At 38.8% G+C, this 19,491-nt stretch overlaps 2 protein-coding genes across 6 annotated transcripts; both read left to right on the top strand.

Moving 5' to 3' along the window:
- Positions 1-520: 520 nt before the first annotated feature.
- LOC311486882 (E3 ubiquitin-protein ligase DTX3L-like) lies at positions 521-7,414 on the top strand (the record flags this gene model as incomplete). Its single annotated transcript, XM_084542900.1, has 9 exons — positions 521-644; positions 963-1,015; positions 1,454-1,501; positions 2,018-2,074; positions 2,942-3,146; positions 3,280-3,533; positions 3,617-4,813; positions 4,936-5,153; positions 6,712-7,414. The coding sequence occupies 9 exons, from the start codon at positions 521-523 to the stop codon at positions 6,779-6,781; spliced, it is 2,226 nt and encodes a 741-aa protein (XP_084399026.1). The 3' UTR covers positions 6,782-7,414.
- Positions 7,415-12,877: 5,463 nt separating this feature from the next.
- Positions 12,878-18,888, top strand: dtx3lb.2 (deltex E3 ubiquitin ligase 3L b, tandem duplicate 2). 5 transcript variants are annotated; one of them, XM_084542669.1, is made up of 7 exons: positions 13,116-13,149; positions 14,144-14,232; positions 14,657-15,017; positions 15,138-15,355; positions 15,965-16,030; positions 16,446-16,815; positions 16,935-17,541. In XM_084542669.1, exons 3-7 carry the CDS (start codon positions 14,703-14,705, stop codon positions 17,238-17,240), a joined length of 1,275 nt encoding a protein of 424 aa, XP_084398795.1. In that variant the 5' UTR covers positions 13,116-13,149; positions 14,144-14,232; positions 14,657-14,702; the 3' UTR covers positions 17,241-17,541. The 5 variants fall into 5 exon arrangements, with proteins under 5 accessions (XP_084398796.1, XP_084398795.1, XP_084398797.1 ...); XM_084542671.1 differs by lacking the exon at positions 13,116-13,149 and adding an exon at positions 18,062-18,888 and having other exon boundaries at positions 13,937-14,232; positions 16,935-17,152; XM_084542670.1 differs by lacking the exon at positions 14,144-14,232 and having other exon boundaries at positions 12,878-13,149.
- The last annotated feature ends 603 nt before the right edge of the window (positions 18,889-19,491 follow it).

Consider the following 19,491-nt stretch of genomic DNA (forward strand, 5'->3'; position numbering starts at 1 on the left):
ACGCCCAAATAGGACACAGACTCATAGACACTATTACATTACTTAATTTACAGTACACTGACTCATTATACACCGATCAGGCATTATATTATGACCACCTTCCTAATATTGTGTTGGTCTCCCTTGTGCCTCCAAAATAATTGTGACTCATCAGAGAATGGACATGGGCCTTCTGAGGGTGTCCTGTGGTGTCTGGTAACAGGATGTTGTTAGTGGGGGGGCCTTTGAGGGGAGGGGCCTCTGCGATCATCCCACGGATACTTGATCAGTTTGGGATCTAGTGAATTTGGAGGCCAGGTCAACACCTTGTTCTGTTCTTCATGTTTTTTTAGTTGCTCCTAAAGTGTTTTTGTGTGTGTGTCTGTGTCAGTCTGCATCCTGCTGGGGATGGCTGCTGCCATCAAGGAGTGTCATTGCTATGAGGTGGGGGTGCCTGGTCTGGTCTAGGTGGGTGCTACATGTCTAAGTAACATCCACATGAATGAATGCCAGGTCTAAAGGTTTCCCAGCAGATGAACAAATGGGCGTTTCCACAGACAAGTTAACCGAGCAAACAGGCCCCTCCTCCTCCTCCTCCTCCTCCTCCTCCTCCCCCTTCACTGCTTTCACTTTCATTTACGAGGAAGAGCCAGTGTCGGGGGAAGGTAAGTTCTATACGCCATTAACTCATATTTAGGTGCAGAATTTATGTCCAACCAGCATCAAAAGTTAATATAACACGACGCAGAAAAAAAAATCAATGTAGGTTCAAAATGTAAAGATGTAAGAACGAGATAAGAAAGAGGCGAGTTAAAGCGTATTTGGCTTTAACCGAAAGTAGATTCGATTGACAGTACTCCCACAACACGACGACGTATCTGGTTTCAGCAAATAATCCGAATAAAAAGTGTTTGCTGGGTTTGAATTTGATAATTGCTGCTGTCATGTAGATATATTCAATTAATGTTTACTGTGTTGTACAGGAAGAAGATCGAGAGACAAAATGGAAAGTGGTGAAGTAGAAGACATGGATACTGTGAGTTGAAAACTAGTACTGAACACTGCATTAGTATGAAATAGAATTATTTTAAGGGAACTATATATATACATATATATATATAGATAGCTAGATATATATATAGATAGCTAGATATATAGGTATATATAGATAGATAGATATATAGATATATATAGATAGATAGATAGATATAGAGATATATATAGATAGATAGATATATAGATATAGATATATAGACACACACACAAACACACCTATCAGGCATAACATTATGACCACTGACAGGAGAAGTGAATAACATCGACCAGCTTGTGACAATTCAGTGTTCTGCTGGGAAACTTTTGGACCTGACATTCATTGGTGTGGATGTTATACTGCCTTCTGTTCAGAAGTAATTACATTATACTATTCTATTTTGTCTTTGAAAATATTCTCTTTCCCCTCATCTTTGTATAGACCCCTGTTGACTATGAAATGCAAAATCAGGACTTTTATGATGCCCAGGTAGGTGTTTTCCTTAGTGTATCTTTCTACATTCAGTAACTTCAACCAGTCTGAAGTCCTGGTTAAACAGGAATCTGTTTTCTGTAAAGAGTATGTGAAAGTGAAACAATTAGACTGAAAGCACATGATCAATAACATAATATTGTGTAGGTCTCCCTGTGCCTCCAAAACAGTTGAGACTCATCAATCATTTTGAAGTATTTACCTTATACTATAGCATTTCTTGAAATATTAGCTGAAAACTACCACCCACCTAGACCAGACCAGACACCCCCACCCCATATCAATGACACTCCTTGATGGCAGCAGCCATCCCCAGCAGGATGCAGCCTGACACAGACACACACACAAAAATGCTTTAGAAACAACTCACAAGGTGTTGACCTCCAAATTCACTAGATCCCAAACTGCTCAAGCGTCCGTCTTAAGTATGTAGTGGTTTTTAAAATCATTTTGAAGTATTTACCTTATACTGTGCTATTTTTAAAAAAATCTATTTTTCTCATGTTTATATAGAGTTCTGCTGATGGTGAAACCCCTCCAGACGCAGCATCTCCTGATACACGTGCACAGGTAGGTGTTTTCTTTAGTATATCTGTCTGCGTTCAGTCTAAAGCAGAGGTCTTCAACAGGGGGTCCGCGACCCCTAGGGGGTCCGCGGAGGTACTGCAGGGGGGTCGCGAAAATGTTTTGATTGATTAGACATTTTTTTATATTCACCTCCACAATTTTTTTTAAACACACATGAAGTTCTTTTTAAATGTTATACAGCTTGGGGATTATGGGGAAAAGAATCAAGGCTCTAACTATTATATAACATATATTTATGGGCGATTTCCTGATAGTAGTGATCATAAACGGCAACAGAGTCAACCATCTTGATGTAAATAAACGATCTATGCTGCTGTGCCATACTATAGGACCGGTTTAATATAAAACACAATTTTATACAATATATATATATAAGTAGGGGGTCCCCGCTCCATCTCTCCATCAGATTGGGGGTCCTTGGCCTGGAAAACGTTGAAGACCCCTGGTCTAAAGTCCTGGTTGTACAGGCCTCTGTTTTCTGTAAAGAGTAAGTGAAAGTGAAACTATTAGACTGAAGGCACATGATCAACACTGTAATCACAAATACCATAATCTCACAAATAGACTAAAGATGATCCTATTATTACCAGCAGCATGTCAAAGAGTTCTGTTCTAGTGAGAACTAGAGAACTTGCAAGGCTGTAACATTGTACAAGTCTATTTAAAACTGCTGCTGTTGATGTGAAATTGTGTCAGAGTAGCTAACCTGGTATAATTTATTAAATGTAATATAATGTCATATAATGTTGTGTTTTTACATAACTAGGACCGTGGTGTTTTAAATACAATTAACATGAAATTATTTACAAAGCTCAGTTAACAAACACTGTGTTTGTTACATGCTTTCAGGCCGGGATGACTTCACCACCTGACAGCGAAGTTTTTCTTACTCTGTCATTCAAGTGGTTAGAGCCCAATCGACCACAGAAAATAAAAACAGAGCTAGAGCTACTGCTTCAGTCTTGGTTCAACAAAAACACAGATTTTGTGGACTGCACAGTTGTAAGGTTCTTAGGAGACACTGAGGTTTTGATAAAGCTTCATCCTGTTCCAGGTGTAGTATGACTGTGTTTAAATTATGTTATTTCTACAGTAGAAACTCACACAATCATCTCATTACATATTTGGCAGCTTTCTGTATTAATATTAGTTTTGAAAGTTAATTTTGTGCTATTCTTCCTTTTAAGCCCTGAGTGTGCTTCAAACGCTCATTGGACAGACACTGAAATACAAGAAAAACAAGGAAGACAAGAAAGACATCAAAGACACGAAAGACATGAAAGACAAGAAAGACGTGAAAGACATGAAAGATGAGAAAGACAAGGAAGACAAGAATAAGGTCACCATAATGTCTGTTAGTCTAACTCTACTAGATCAGGACACACAAATACCTGAGGATGCTTCAATGAACTTCTCTCCTTCGATGTCAGAGCCGCAACATGTATGTACTGTGTAACAAATAATAACACGTTTTTTTCAAAACTATTGTTTTTTAATAAATTGATATGCTGTGTTTTTATTCAGGAACAAGTTCAGCAGGTGGAACAGAGTAGTGCAGTTTCTGCAGCAGAAGAAGACAAGACACATACTGTTCTTGTCCCAGTGGGTCATTTCTTGTATGTGAACCACATCTACAAGGAGGAAGTTAAACGCATAGAAAAAAAAAACGGAGTTCAAATGAAAGCAGAGGTAAAGGTGACATTTGAAGCAAAACAGAAAGATGGAAACCCACAGAACGCTGAGGCTGAGTTCACAAGTCTTGTCCAGAAACACTTAACTGAATACAGTGGCTCCACTGTTCCTCTCAAGAACATAAATCCTGGTAACTGGAGTGGCATACAGAATATCATCCAGAAAAATGACAACAAGCTTTTACTTACTCTATCCTCTGAAGAAATGAATATATATGGACCCAAACATCATCGAGATACTGTCCGCGAGTTCTTAAATGCAACACAGAAAACAAATACAAATGCATCTCCTGGAGAGTCAAAATGGCCATCTCAAGACACGTCCCAGAAGATTAAAATGACCATCAAAGACCCTCTCGTTGATGAAGGAGTAACCATGGAGGAGAGCTGCTGGAAGCTGATAAATACTTCTTTCATTGAGCAACTAGCAAAGATCAAATATAAGTTCGATGTGGACTTTAAAGTGTCAGACAACAGTCACGGCAAAGTTAATGTTAAAGCTTGCTACATAGGAGCCGGAGAAAACCCCTCCATGGAGAGTCATGCTATCAGAGCTCTTCTCTGTCTGTACCAGAAGATTTCCACCTCACCCATGGGCTTCACCTCACACCAAACTTCCACTGGGTTCAGTGGCCCACTGGAGAAGTTGAGCTTTGATTATCAGGCAGACAGGCCATCCCACAGACCTGCGCCGAATGGACAGTCAGCATACAGCATGGACAACGCTGAAGAACGCTCAGCAGGGGGAGCAACAGCAGCAGACAAAGATGAAAACTGTCCAATATGTATGGATACGTTTACCAACAAGAAACAGCTGAAGTGCAAGCATGAATTTTGTGAGGAATGCCTGCGAAGGTCTGAGAAGTCAATGGGACCCACCTGTCCTATATGCAAGGACGTCTTTGGTGTGATGAAGGGAGACCAGCCAGAAGGAACAATGTCGACAAGACAATTTCCCTCACCCCTCCCTGGATTCCCAGACTGTGGCACTATAGTGATCACTTACAACATTCCAGATGGAAAACAGACGGTAAACAAATGAGTTTATTTTAACACCCCTTATGAGGAAATCACCTCAATTGTGCTCTAATTTTGTATTTTCTATATGTGAATTTCTAACAATGATGGCTACTCTTTATTCTCCTGATGCAGGAAAAACATCCCAAACCTGGACATCACTATTCAGGTATCACTAGACATGCATATCTGCCAGACAACAAAGAAGGAAAAGAAGTGCTGCAGCTGTTGAGAAGAGCTTTTGACCAGAAACTCATTTTCACTGTCGGGACATCCAGAACTACTGGGTTGGGTGATCAGGTGACCTGGAACGACATTCATCACAAGACATCAATGACAGGAGGATCACAGATGTACAGTATCCCAATCTCTTTCTTCTGTTTCACTAAACACTCATCAGCCAAAACATTAAAATACCTGAAGATGTTTAGGTCCCCCTAATGCCTCAAAACAAATCTGACCTCTTATGGCACAGACATGGGATCTCTGTGGATGTCCTCTGGTTTGTGTCTCTCACGGATTCAAAGTCTGATTGGATATGGAGAGTTTGGAAGCTGGGTTAACATCTTGAGCTGTTCATGAGCAGTTCTCTTGTCCTGCTGGGGGTTACTGTTGTGGCGATATGCCCATTCTGCGATAATACGTCCGTGGGTCCTACGAATCAAAATTAAATATGACTACATGACAGAAAATGACATCATAATGAGACAACCTGGAGTTTTAACTTCAACTATCAGTGAATTTAATGTTATGGTTTATTGGTGTACACACCAATCAGCCACAACATTATACAGATACAGAAAGCTTTATTAATCCCCAAAGGGCAATTCAGTTTCTACAGTCCACCATCTAGACATACAACCATTAATGCAACAATAGTATATAGCAGGAGTAGCATGATATGGTTTTGGTCCAAGTACAATTAATAATAAACATCAGAAGTAGAATAAATAATGATAAAAAGAAAGAATACAATGAACCGCTTGTCCTCATAGAGAATAAAGTAAGATAAAAAATAGCAGCCCAGAATAAAAGATAATATGTGCTTATTAGAGAGACATATTAAAAAATAAAAGTTGCCAAGTTAAAAAATTAGTAATAAATAACTGAATAAATAAATGGAAGATGAATTGCACATATACGTTCGACCTAAACTACATTGTGCCAAGAACAGATCAGTCAATAATTAAGAAGGAATAAATGAACTTGCATAATGGTTTGTCTTTCTGGGAGGCTGCAAGTAACGCCGACCTGATGGCATAAGAACAAATTAATTTCCAAAAATATGATATAGGTTCACCAAACTTTTTGCTTTTTACACGTTTCTCCCAAAGAGAATTTAGGTCGCACATTTGGATTCCAATCATTTTGACCACCGTCAGGAGAAGTAAATAACATTGACCATCTTGTGACAATTAATTCAATGTTCTGCTGGGAAACTTTTGGACCTGGCATTCACTGGTATGGTTGTTATTTAGACATGTCGCACACACCTAGACCAGACCAGGCACCCCCACCCCATAGCAATGACACTTCTTGATGGCAGCAGCCATCCCCAGCAGGATGCAGCCTGACACAGGCAAAAACACACAAAACACTTTAGGAACAACTCAAAAAAACATGAAGAACAGCACAAGGTGTTGACCTGGCCTCCAAATTCACTAGATCCCAAACTGATCAAGTATATGTAGGATGATCCACAGAGGCCCCTCCCCTCAAAGGTCCCGCTACTAACAACATTTTGTTGCCAGACACCACAGGACACCCTCAGAAGGCTCATGTCCATTCTCTGGTGAGTCACAACTGTTTTGGAGGCACAAGGGAGACCTACCTATGTTATGGCTGAGCGGTGTATTATTCCTCAGTGTTTTCTGAAATATATTAATCCCTGCACATATCTTATTTCCACAGGTTTGGATATCCTGACCCCGACTACCTGAGCAGAGTGAAGGATGAGCTGAAGGCTAAAGGCATCAAGTGAAGACTTTGATAAATAACACAGTCTAAATAGAAAAGAAATAAGACGATTGTGTAAAACAGGCAATTACTGGCATTCACAAATGATTTTCTTTTTCTTCTCTAGCAGCGTTTCAAATTATCAGAAAGGGCTTTTCTGAACTGCATCTTTAAGAATATACTATACTATGTTCATATAGTGATACTGTAATTTCTTTAATGAAGGATTTGGAAGCATTTTTTGTTGATTAGCAAATCAGTCTAAGTCTACAGCACATAAATCGTTTTAAATTTTAACTTTTAATATGTTTAAATTAACACTGACTCATTGGAATAGATCAGTGACGTAGCAAATAAGACAGACAATAGACCCCATCCAAATCTTTCCCTTCCTCACATTTAACCACACATCCTCTGATTCTATTGTTTCCTTTTCTGTTTGCACAGAGCTGGTGGCCGTATAGATAACCAGTATGTGGAAAAGTGTAAATTAAACTTTCGTTCAATTATTTTTTGTTATTTGATTCTGATTCCAAAAAATCTCAAAAGAACATAATATGTACTTCAATCACATACAAATGTAATAGTTCACATTTGTGCAACGCTTTTTCATCAGCATGATCGACACCAGTTTACTCTAATAAAGTTTCGAGTGTGATCTGCAAGTGGTGAATTCTTCTTAATTTACTTTTACAACCATATTACATATCACAAACCCGTTTTTATTTTGACACACTGATGAGCAAACACGAGTGACACAAGCTAAGAGCTGGATTCACAGTAAAGAATTAATAATATATTAATGAGAAGTCAGAATTAAAAGACATTTTCATAAAAAGAATAATTGCAACTGGAGTTTACATGCTCTCCCTGTGTCTGCGTGGGTTCTCTCCAGGTACTCCAGCTTCCTCCCACCGTCCAGAGACATGCTGGTTAGGTTCATTGGTGATTCTAAATTGGCTGTAGGTGTGAGTGTGAATGGTTGTCTGTCTCTCTGTGTTAGCCCTGAGATAGACTGGAGACCTGTCCAGGGTGGACCCCGCCTCTCGCCCAATGACAGCTGGGATAGGCTCCAGCCTCCCCCGAGGCCTTTCAGAGGTTTATGTGGCGATACCTTTAAAACTATAGGCTCTACAAAAGAGGATTATTCATTCATTCATTCATCTTCTGTAACCACTTGTCCTCTTAAGTGTCGCGGAGAGCTGGACCCTATCTCTGTTTTCATTGGGTGAGAAATGAAAACAGAGCTTGGTCACTAGCTAGGAAGACTGGAAACCCATCACATTGGTTAGCTTTTAAACAAATTAGAAATAAATGCACATCATCTGTGCGGAAAGCTAAATCTAATTATTACTTAGACTTGATAGCAAACTCCAGCTCAAATCCTGCACAATTTTGGAAAGCAGTGAACTCAAACAAAAACACAACCACTAATTCTCTGCCCACCCATATCAAATATGATGACTGTTTCATATCTGAACAGAATGAGACTACCCTTGCTTTCAGTAGACATTTTGTTGAAGCTGGGCATTTATTTGATAAAGAGTTTAAAGGGACTACTCAGATAGTTGACAATTGTGTGCAATATACAAACCATGCTTCTAAGTTTACTTTTCAACCTTTCTCTCAAAATGAAGTGTCTGAGGCATTACAAGCTATTGACACTAGGAGTGCTACTGGATAAGATAATTTAGATCCTTTTTTCCTTAAATTGTCTGCTCCTATTATCACAAAGCATATAGTGCATATATTTAATCTTTCCATTGTGATGGGCATATTTCCTAGTGCATGGAAACTAGCCCATGTGACACCTTTGTACAAAGGGGGTGATAGAGATGATTTAAATAATTACCGTCCAATCTCCAAATTACCCTGTTTATCAAAGATTTTTGAATCACTGGTTAATAACCAACTCAAGTCATTTCTTTCATGTCATCAAATTTTAAATCCACAACAATCTGGGTTTAGAACAAACCACAGCACTATCACAGCTACCACATTAGTTACTAATAATATAATATCTGCCTTAGACGTTAAGAAGCACTGTGCTGCCCTTTTTGTTGATTTGTCAAAAGCATTTGATACAGTGGATCATCCCTTACTCTTACAAAGATTACATAATATTGGTTTGGATGATAAGGCATGTGAATGGTTTTGGAACTATTTGTCTCAGAGGTTTCAGTGTGTGAAGTCAGGAAATGTCAAGTCAGAGTTTTTGCCAATCACAAAGGGTGTTCCACAAGGGTCCATTTTGGGCCCAGTTCTCTTCACCATCTATATTAATGATATTGTCTCTACCTTAAATGGTTGTCAAGTCCACCTTTATGCTGACGAAACTATTTTGTATTGTATTGCTGTTCTTCAAGAAGCTCTCATTAACCTTAAATTAGTACTAAATGAAAAGAAAACTAAATATATGCTATTTAGTAGAGCAAGGAATATTGAGGTTAATGATGTGCAAATAACCACTGTAACTGGTTCCAGCATTGATAGAGTTTCTGAGTACAAATATCTTGGTATATGGCTGGATGACAAACTCACATTTAATTACCATATAGCCATCCTAGTAAAAAAACTGAGACAAAAAATTGGTTTCTTCTACAGAAACAAAGCCAACCTCCCTATGGAATGTAGGAAACAAGTTGTTGAAGCAGTTTTTATGTCAGTTCTAGACTATGGTGATGAGTCTACCACTCTGCTCTGAGGTTCATTACTGGTGATGCCTATAGCACTCATCATTGTGTCCTCTATGGTAAAGTGGGTTGGTCATCTTTGTCTGAGAGGAGACTTAATCATTGGTACCTGTTTATTTACAAAGGTATTATTGGAAAATTACCAGGTTATATTTCAAACATGCTTGTTTGGAATTCTGGTCCCTATCAGACCAGATCAAATGACTGTTTGATGCTCAAGGTTCCTCGTATCCACACTGAATTGGGAAAGTCGGCCTTTTGTTATGGTGCCCCTACTTCCTGGAATAATCTCCAATGTAACATAAAAATTAACTCTCTACTTTCTTATAATCAATTCAGATCTGTAATCACAAACCTTCCTATGTCAAATTGTACCAGTTTTATGTAAATGTTATTTTAATATTATTATTATCATTATTATTATTACTATTTTATTATTTTATTATTTTATTATTTTACTATTAATATTTTCTGTATCTTTATTTTTCCCTTCCTTCCTCCTTTATAATGTTATGTAGGTTATCTTATTATTTGTTTTATTTTGTTTTATTTTCCACAATTATTATACTATATCTATTGTTATCCCATTGTTACTGTGTAATCTCGGCTTCACTGAAAATGAGGACTACCCTCAATGAACCTCCGAGAATAAATAAAGATTGAATGAATGAATGAATGAATGAATGTCTCCAGTCTATCACAATAAAAGTACAATTGTGGATATATAGACAGCAAAAATGTGCATAAACTACCCAAGGGAAATATGTGAGTAATTATCACAATTTATTATCTACTTATACTTGGGTAAAGTATAACTGAAGTACTTGGATGTCTCAATGTTGTGGTATTTTCTACTCCACTACAGTTGTTTTACGGCCTTAGTTACTTTTAAGATTAGCATTATAGGAAGCATTTTTAAATACTCAAACAAAAGTTTAACCTTTTTCAGATCCTGGTGTCTCACAATAATCAGCGTGTGACACAATTCAATTCAATTTTATTTATAATAGCGTCAATAACAATACAAACCGTCTCAAGATGCTTTAAACCTGGCCTGAAACCCCCAGAGCAAGCCTGAAGGTGACGGTGGCAAAGAAAAACTCCCTTTTAACAGGAAGAAACCTTGAGCAGAACCCAGCTCATATGGAGGGACCCATCTGCCTAAGGCCAGCCGCGGTACAGACAGAAGAAAGAGAGAGAAGAGAACAGCAGGAGGAATGAGATAAACATACATCTGTCATAGATACATATATGTGACTAAAGCGTACATGTGGAATCTTATGATACAAACTGATGATGTTACATGACAGTTTGAAAATGTAAAAGGAATCATAGGCAGGTTGGAGAATTGTTCATTCAGTTAGGAGTGGTGTGACAAAGGCGTCGTCACAGGCCTGGGACAGCACATGGTGTTGAACAATCGAATTCACATTCACATACAATAATTTCTTATTGGGTATGGTGGTGAGTGCACGTACCACTTACAGGTCAATAAAATAACACACATCACCACATTTAGTTTAGAGTATTTAGCAATTTATTTTCATTTTTGTCATAGTCATGTTTTCACCTGTTCTCACCAATGCTGTTTTTTTTTCTCTGTCCCAGGGATTAACCAGAACTGTGGCTGAGGCCCAATTCAATAGGTTCACAGATTGCTCTCAGGTGTGTTGGGTGTGGAACTTACCAACTGAAAGTAGGTCAGGGGTGATTTTGTTTGTAGTATAATAAGTTATGTTGGTTTATGTAAAACTTGTGACTTCCGAGTAGCACAATATGTCAGAATATCATGGTTGTATATATAAATCATGTTTATGTTGTCATACTAAATTCAGGAGGAGTAAATCAATTATTGCAGCGAATGGTTGGTCCAGAGGGAGGGGCTGAAGGTATAAAACCTCTGGCCACCAAGGCCATGAGAGAGAGAGTTAAAAGATGATGCACAAAGTGCGGAGGATTGATGGGATGTTTGCTGAACAGGTTTCAGTTGTTTTTCACATTTTTTTTTCTGTAAATAAAGGCACACTTTTCGTTTGCAACCAAAGCCATCTCCTTGATGTTTTTAACTAACTGCAGGAGACAGTGAAGACAGGACAGGTTGATGAGACCACATCAATATCATATATATATATATATATATATATATATATATATATAAAAATAGATAGATATAGAAGAAAATGCTCAATAAAATTAGGAATAGATTTGTGATTGCTCAAGCCTCCCAGATCTATCTGCTACAACAGTAACGTGCAGATTACTCTCCATTAATAATCTAAAAACATACAGAATCAGTTTTTAGGACCAAACAAGTATCCTACTTCACTTTTATACTTTAAAAACTACACTTGCTGTCAATATTCACTTTTACCTGATTTTTCATGCTGGACTCCAATACTTGTAATTTGCAGTAGTGATACTTTTACTTAAGTAAAGGATCTGAAAATATCAGTTTATTAACTGACACAGGCTCATAGACACTATTACATTACTTAAATTACAATACATTTACTCATTATACATCGAACATGAATAACATTATGACCACCTTCCTAATATTGTGTAGGGACACATTGTCAAATTAAATTAGTTATGTAGGTGTGTGGGTAACCTATAGAAATATACCAGCTAGCTATTAAACCTACCTACAGAAAGGATATTTGTAGAGAAATTAACATATCAAGCGTGAATATAAATCAAAGAGCATTTAATATATAAAGCACATTTATGTTACTTCAAAGAAGCAACAGACAGTTTTGAGAGCTGTGTGTTTTAGTGTGTTACTCCAGTTCAGTTCCAGCTTCAGGTGTGTATGAGCGTGTGTGTCTGAGTGTGAGGAGAGTATGTTGGATCAGAGGGGAAGACAATTTTTACAATATTTATTTGACTCTTTTTCTTCAAATAGGAGTCAGATTTAAATGAACTTGGATTGCTTTGTCTTTGTTCCTCTCACTCTCACTCCTCTCTGTTCTCCTCTTTACTGCTTGTGTCAGTTGTTTCTTTCTTCCCGGCTCACAGGTGTCACTCCTTTGTTAATTCACCTTCTTCTTTTTTCTCTCACTCCTTCCGCCCCTCCTTTTCCTGTCAGGAGGTGAAGGGCTGTTCTGTTGTTTTACCTTTCTGCCACACTGTGGTGTCTGGTAACATAATGTTGTTAGTGGGGGCCTTTGAGGGGAGGGGCCTCTGTGGATCACCCCACAGATACTTGATCAGTTTGGGATCGAGTGAATCTGGAGGCCAGGTCAACACCTTGTGCTGTTCTTCATGTTTTTTTTGAGTTGTTCCTAAAGTGTTTGTGTGTGTGCCTGTCTGGCCGGGATGGTATGTATGTATGAATTCAAATTTTCTTCCATATAAAGCTGACTTAACTCTGGGGTCATGATCAAATGACCAATCAAATATAAAATGGGCGTTTCCACAGACATATTAGGCGCGTTCGACTTGATGCAGATCTGAGCAGATCTGACTTGACGTGATGCATGCTGGGTAGAACAAGTTCATTTTAACCAATCATATTCGAGATCTATGAGCATGACAACCCAGCATGCATCACGTCAAGTCAGACTCAGACAGATCTGCATCAAGTCGAACGCGCCTATTAACCGAGCAAACAGGCTCCCCCTCCTCCTCCTCCTCCTCCTCCTCCTCTTCCTCCACTGCTTTCACTTTCATTTACAAGAAAGAGTCAGTGTGGGGAAAGGTAAGTCCTATACGCCGTTAACTCATATTTAGGTGCAGAATTTATGTCCAACCAGCAGCAAAACTTAATATAACATGACGCAGTGTTAAAAAAATCAATGTAGGTTCAAAATGTAAAGACATAAGAAAGAGGCAAGTTAAAGTGTATTTAGCTTTAACCAAAAGTAGAGTCCATTGACAGTACTCCCACAACACAATATTTCACCAAATAAACCGAATAAAGAGTGTTGATGGGTTTGAATTTAACAAATGCTGCTGTCATGTAGACATATTTAATTAATGTTTACTCTGTTGCACAAGAAGAAGATCGTGAGACAAAATGGAAAGTGGTGAATAGCCCATGGATTATGTGAGTTGAAAACGAGTACTGAACACTGTATTAGTATGAAATAGAATTATTTTAAGGCAACTCTGGAATTATATATAAAACACACCTATCAGGCATAACATTATGACCACTGACAGAAGTGAATAATATTGACCGTCTTGTGACAATACAATGTTCTGCTGGGAAACTTCTGGATCTGGCATTCATTCGTGTGGATGTTACGCCCATTTGATCATGACCCCACAGTTAAGTCAGCTGTATATGGAAGAAAATGTGACAGAGTCAGAGCATTGTGGGTTTGTTTGTTCACTTTCTACACCGATCAGCCACAACATTAAAACCACTGACAGAAGTTGTAAATAACATTGACCATCTTGTGACAATTCAAAGTTCTGCTGGGAAACTTTTGGACCTGGCATTCATTGGTGTGGATGTTACTTAGACATGCAGCACCCACCTAGACCAGACCAGGCACCCCCACCCCATAGCAATGACATTCCTTGATGGCAGCAGCCATCCCCAGCAGGATGCAGCCTGACACAGACACGCACACAAAAACGCTTTAGGAACAACTAAAAAAAAACATGAAGAACAGCACAGGGTGTTGACCTGGCCTCCAAATTCACTAGATCCCAAACTGATCAAGTATCTGTGGGATGATCCACAGAGGACCCTCCCCTCTAAGGCACCCCACTAACAACAATCTGTTGCCAGACACCACAGGACACAGGATGAGCTGAAGACTAAAGGCATCAGGTGAAGACTGAGATAAATAACACAGTCTAAATAGAAAAGAAATAAGATGATTGTGTAAAACAGGCAATTACTGGCATTCACAAATGTTTTTCTTTCTCTTCTCTAGCAGCGTTTCAAATGTTCAGAAAGGGCTTTTCTGAAATGCATCCTTAAGAATATACTATATTATCTTCATATAATGACACTATAATTTATTTAATGAAGGATTTGGAAGCATTTTTGATGATTAGCAAATCAGTCTAAGTCTACAGCACATAAATCGTTTTATATTTAACTCAATATATGCTTAAATTAACACTGACTCATTGGAATAGATCAGTGAAGTAGCAGATAAGACAGACAATAGACCCCATCCAAATCTTTCCCTTCCTCACATTTAACCACACATCCTCTGATTCTATTGTTTCCTTTTCTGTTTGCACAGAGCTGGTGGCCGTATAGATCAGTACGTGGAAAAGTCAGCATACAGCATGGACATGGCTAAACCACTGGTGGCAGGGGGAGCAACAGCAGCAGCCAAAAACAAAAAATGTGCAATATGTATGGATACGTTCACCAACAAGAAACAGCTGAAGTGCAAGCATGAATTTTGTGAGAAATGCCTGCGAATGTCTGAGAAGTCACTGGGACCCACCTGTCCTATATCCAAGGACGTCTTTGGTGTGATGAAGGGAGACCAGCCAGAAGGAAAAATGTCGACAAGTCAGCGTTCCTCATCCCTCCCTGGATTCCCAGACTGTGGCACTATAGTGATCACTTACATCATTCCAAGTGGAAAACAGACGGTAAACAAATGAGTTTATTTGAACGCCCCTTATGAGGAAATCACCTCAATTGTTATAATTTGGTATTTCCTATATGTGAATTTCTAACAATGATGGATACTCTTTATTGTCCTGATGCAGGAAAAACATCCCAAACCTGGACATCACTATTCAGGTATCATTAGACATGCATATCTGCCAGATAACAAAGAAGGAAAAGAAGTGCTGCAGCTATTGAGAAGAGCTTTTGACCAGAAACTAATTTTCACTGTCGGGACATCCAGAACTACTGGGAAGGATAATCAGGTGACCTGGAATGACATTCCTCACAAGACATCAATGACAGGAGGACCACAGATGTACAGTATCCCAATCTCTTTCTTCTGTTTCACTAAACACTCATCAGCCAAAACATTAAAACACCTGAAGATGTTTAGGTCCCCCTCGTGCCTCAAAACAAATCTGACCTCTTATGGCACAGACATGGGATCTCTGTGGATGTCCTCTGGTTTGTGTGTCTCACAGATTCAAAGTCTGATTGGATATGGAGAGTTTGGAGGCTGGGTTAATGTCTTGAGCTGTTGATGAGCAGTTCTCTTGTCCTGTTGGGGGTTACCATTCTGCAATAATACTTACGTGGGTCCTACTTTTCAAAATAACATCCCTAGAAGAAGATGACATCATGAAGAACATCACAAGGTGTTGACCTGGCCTCCAAATTCACTAGATCCCAAACTGATCAAGTATCTGTGGGATGATCCACAGAGGCCCCTCCCCTCAAAGGCCCCCACTAACAACATTCTGTTGCCAGACACCACAGGACACCCTCAGAAGGCCCATGTCCATTCTCTGATGAATATCAATTGTTTTAGAGGCACAAGAGTGACCTACCTACAAGGGAGATGGGTGTATTATTCCTCAGTGTTTTCTGAAATATACTACCCCCTGCACATATCTTATTTCCACAGGTTTGGATATCCTGACCCCGACTACCTGAGCAGAGTGAAGGATGAGCTGAAGGCTAAAGGCATCAGGTGAAGACTTTGATAAATAACACAGTCTAAATAGAAAAGAAATAAGATGATTGTGTAAAACAGGCAATTACTGGCATTCACAAATGTTTTTCTTTCTCTTCTCTAGCAGCGTTTCAAATGATCAGAAAGGGCTTTTCTGAAATGCATCCTTAAGAATATATTATATTATATTCATATAGTGATACTGTTATTTCTTTAATGAAGGATTTGGAAGCATTTTTGTTGATTAGCAAATCAGTCTAAGTCTACAGCACATAAATCATTTTATATTTAACTCAATATATGCTTAAATTAACACTGACTCATTGGAATAGATCAGTGAAGTAGCAGATAAGACAGACAATAGACCCCATCCAAATCTTTCCCTTCCTCACATTTAACCACACATCCTCTGATTCTATTGTTTCCTTTTCAGTTCACACAGAGCTGGTGGCCGTATAGATCAGTACGTGGAAAAGTCAGCATACAGCATGGACACGTCTAAAGCACTGGTGGCAGGGGGAGCAACAGCAGCAGACAAAGACAAAAACTGTGCAATATGTATGGATACGTTTACCAACAAGAAACAGCTGAAGTGCAAGCATGAATTTTGTGAGGAATGCCTGCGAATGTCTGAGAAGACCCTGGGACCCACCTGTCCTATATGCAAGGACATCTTTGGTGTGATGAAGGGAGACCAGCCAGAAGGAACAATGTCGATGAGTCAGCGTTCCTCATCCCTCCCTGGATTCCCAGACTGTGGCACTATAGAGATCATTTACAACATTCCAAGTGGAAAACAGACGGTAAACAAATGAGTTTATTTGAACGCCCCTTATGAGGAAATCACATAAATTGTTAGATTTTGGTATTTCTTTCTGTGAATTTCTAACAATGATGGCTACTCTTTATTGTCCTGATGCAGGAAAAACATCCCAAACCTGGACATCACTATTCAGGTATCATTAGACATGCATATCTGCCAGACAACAAAGAAGGAAAAGAAGTGCTGCAGCTGTTGAGAAAAGCTTTTGACCAGAAACTCATTTTCACTGTCGGGACATCCAGAACTACTGGGAAGGATGATCAGGTGACCTGGAATGACATTCATCACAAGACATCGGTGACAGGAGGACCACAGATGTACAGTATCCCAATCTCTTTCTTCTGTTTCACTCAACACTCATCAGCCAAAACATTAAAATACCTGAAGATGTTTAGGTCCCCCTAGTGCCTCAAAACAAATCTGACCTCTTATGGCACAGACATGGGATCTCTGTGGATGTCCTCTGGTTTGTGTCTCTCACGGATTCAAAGTCTGATTGGATATGAAGAGTTTGGAGGCTGGGTTAATGTCTTGAGCTGTTGATGAGCAGTTCTCTTGTCCTGCTGGGGGTTACCATTCTGCAATAATACTTACGTGGGTCCTACTTTTCAAAATAACATCCCCGGCAGAAGATGACATCATAATGAGACAACGTAGAGTTTTAACTTCAACTATCAGTGAATTTAATGTTATGGTTTATTGGTGTACACACCAGTCAGCCACAACATTATGACCACTAACAGGAGAAGTTAATAACATTGACCATCTTGTGACAATTCAGTGTTCTGCTGGGAAACTTTTGGACCTGGCATTCATTGGTGTGGATGTTACTTAGACATGTAGCACCCACCTAGACCAGACCAGGCACCCCCACCCCATAGCAATGACACTCCTTGATGGCAGCAGCCATCCCCAGCAGGATGCAGCCCGACACAGACACACACACACAAAAAATGTGAAGAACAGAACAAGGTGTTGACCTGTCCTCCAAATTCACTAGATCCCAAACTGATCAAGTATCTGTGGGATGATCCACAGAGGCCCCTCCGTTCAAAGGCCCCCACTAACATTATTCTGCATTCTCTGATGAGTCACAATTGTTTTGGAGGCGCAAGGGAGACCTACACAATATTAAGAAGGTGGTCATAATGTTATGGCTGATCGTTGTATTATTCCTCAGTGTTTTCTGAAATATATTAACCCCTGCACATATCTTATTTCCACAGGTTTGGATATCCTGACCCTGACTACCTGAGCAGAGTGAAGGATGAGCTGAAGGCTAAAGGCATCAAGTGAAGACTTTGATAAATAACACAGTCTAAATAGAAAAGAAGTAAGATGATTGTGTAAAACAGGCAATTACTGGCATTCACAAAAGTTTTTCTTTCTCTTCTCTAGCAGAGTTTCAAATGATCAGAAAGGGCTTTTCTGAAATGCATCTTTAAGAATATACTATATTATCTTCATATAATGATACTGTAATTTCTTTAATGAAGGATTTGGAAGCATTTTTGTTGATTAGCAAATCAGTCTAAGTCTACAGCACATAAATTGATTCATATTTAACTCAATATATGCTTAAATTAACACTGACTCATTGGAATAGATCAGTGAAGTCAGACAATAAGACAGACAATAGACCCCATCCAAATCTTTCCCTTCCTCACATTTAACCACACATCCTCTGATTCTATTGTTTCCTTTGCAGTTTGCACAGAGCTGGTGGCCGTATAGATAATCAGTATATGGAAAAGTGTAAATTAAACTTTTGTTCAATTATTTTTTGTTATTTGATTCTGATTCCGAAAAACCTCAAAAGAACATAATATGTACTGCAATCACATGCAAATGTAATAGTTCACATTTGTGCAACGCTTTTTCATCAGCATGATCGACAGTTTACTCTAATAAAGTTTCGAGTGTGATCTGCAAGTGGTGAATTCTTCTTAATTTACTCTTACAACCACATTACATGTCACAAACCCATTTTTATTTTGACACACTGATAAACAAGCACGAGTGAAGCTAAGAGCTGGATTAACAGTAAAGAATTAATAATATATTAATGAGATGTCAGAATTAAAAGACATTTTCATGACAAGAATAATTGCAACTGGAGTTTGCATGTTCTCCCTGTGTCTGCGTGGGTTCTCTCCAGGTACTCCAGCTTCCTCCCACCATCCAAAGACATGCTAGTTAAGTCCATTGGTGATTCTAAATTAGCTGTAGGTGTGAGTGTGAATGGTTGTCTGTCTCTCTGTGTTACACCCTGGACAGGTCTCCAGTCTATCACAATAAAAGTACAATTGTGGATATATAGGCAGCAAAAATGTGCATAAACTACCCCTTATAAAACTGAAAAGGGAAATGTGTGAGTAATTTCCACAATTTATTATCTACTTATACTTGGGTAAAGTATAACTGAAGTACTTGGATGTCTCAATGTTGTGGTATTTTCTACTCCACTACAGTTGTTTTACGGCCTTAGTTACTTTTAAGATTAGCATTATAGGAAGCATTTTTAAATACTCAAACAAAAGTTTAACCTTTTTCAGATCCTGGTGTCTCACAATAATCAGCGTGTGACACAGTTCAATTCAATTTTATTTATAATAGCGTCTATAACAATACAAACCGTCTCAAGATGCTTTAAACC

The sequence above is a fragment of the Chelon labrosus genome (genome assembly GCF_963514085.1).
Source record: "Chelon labrosus genome assembly, chromosome: 4".
Lineage (NCBI taxonomy): Eukaryota > Metazoa > Chordata > Actinopteri > Mugiliformes > Mugilidae > Chelon > Chelon labrosus.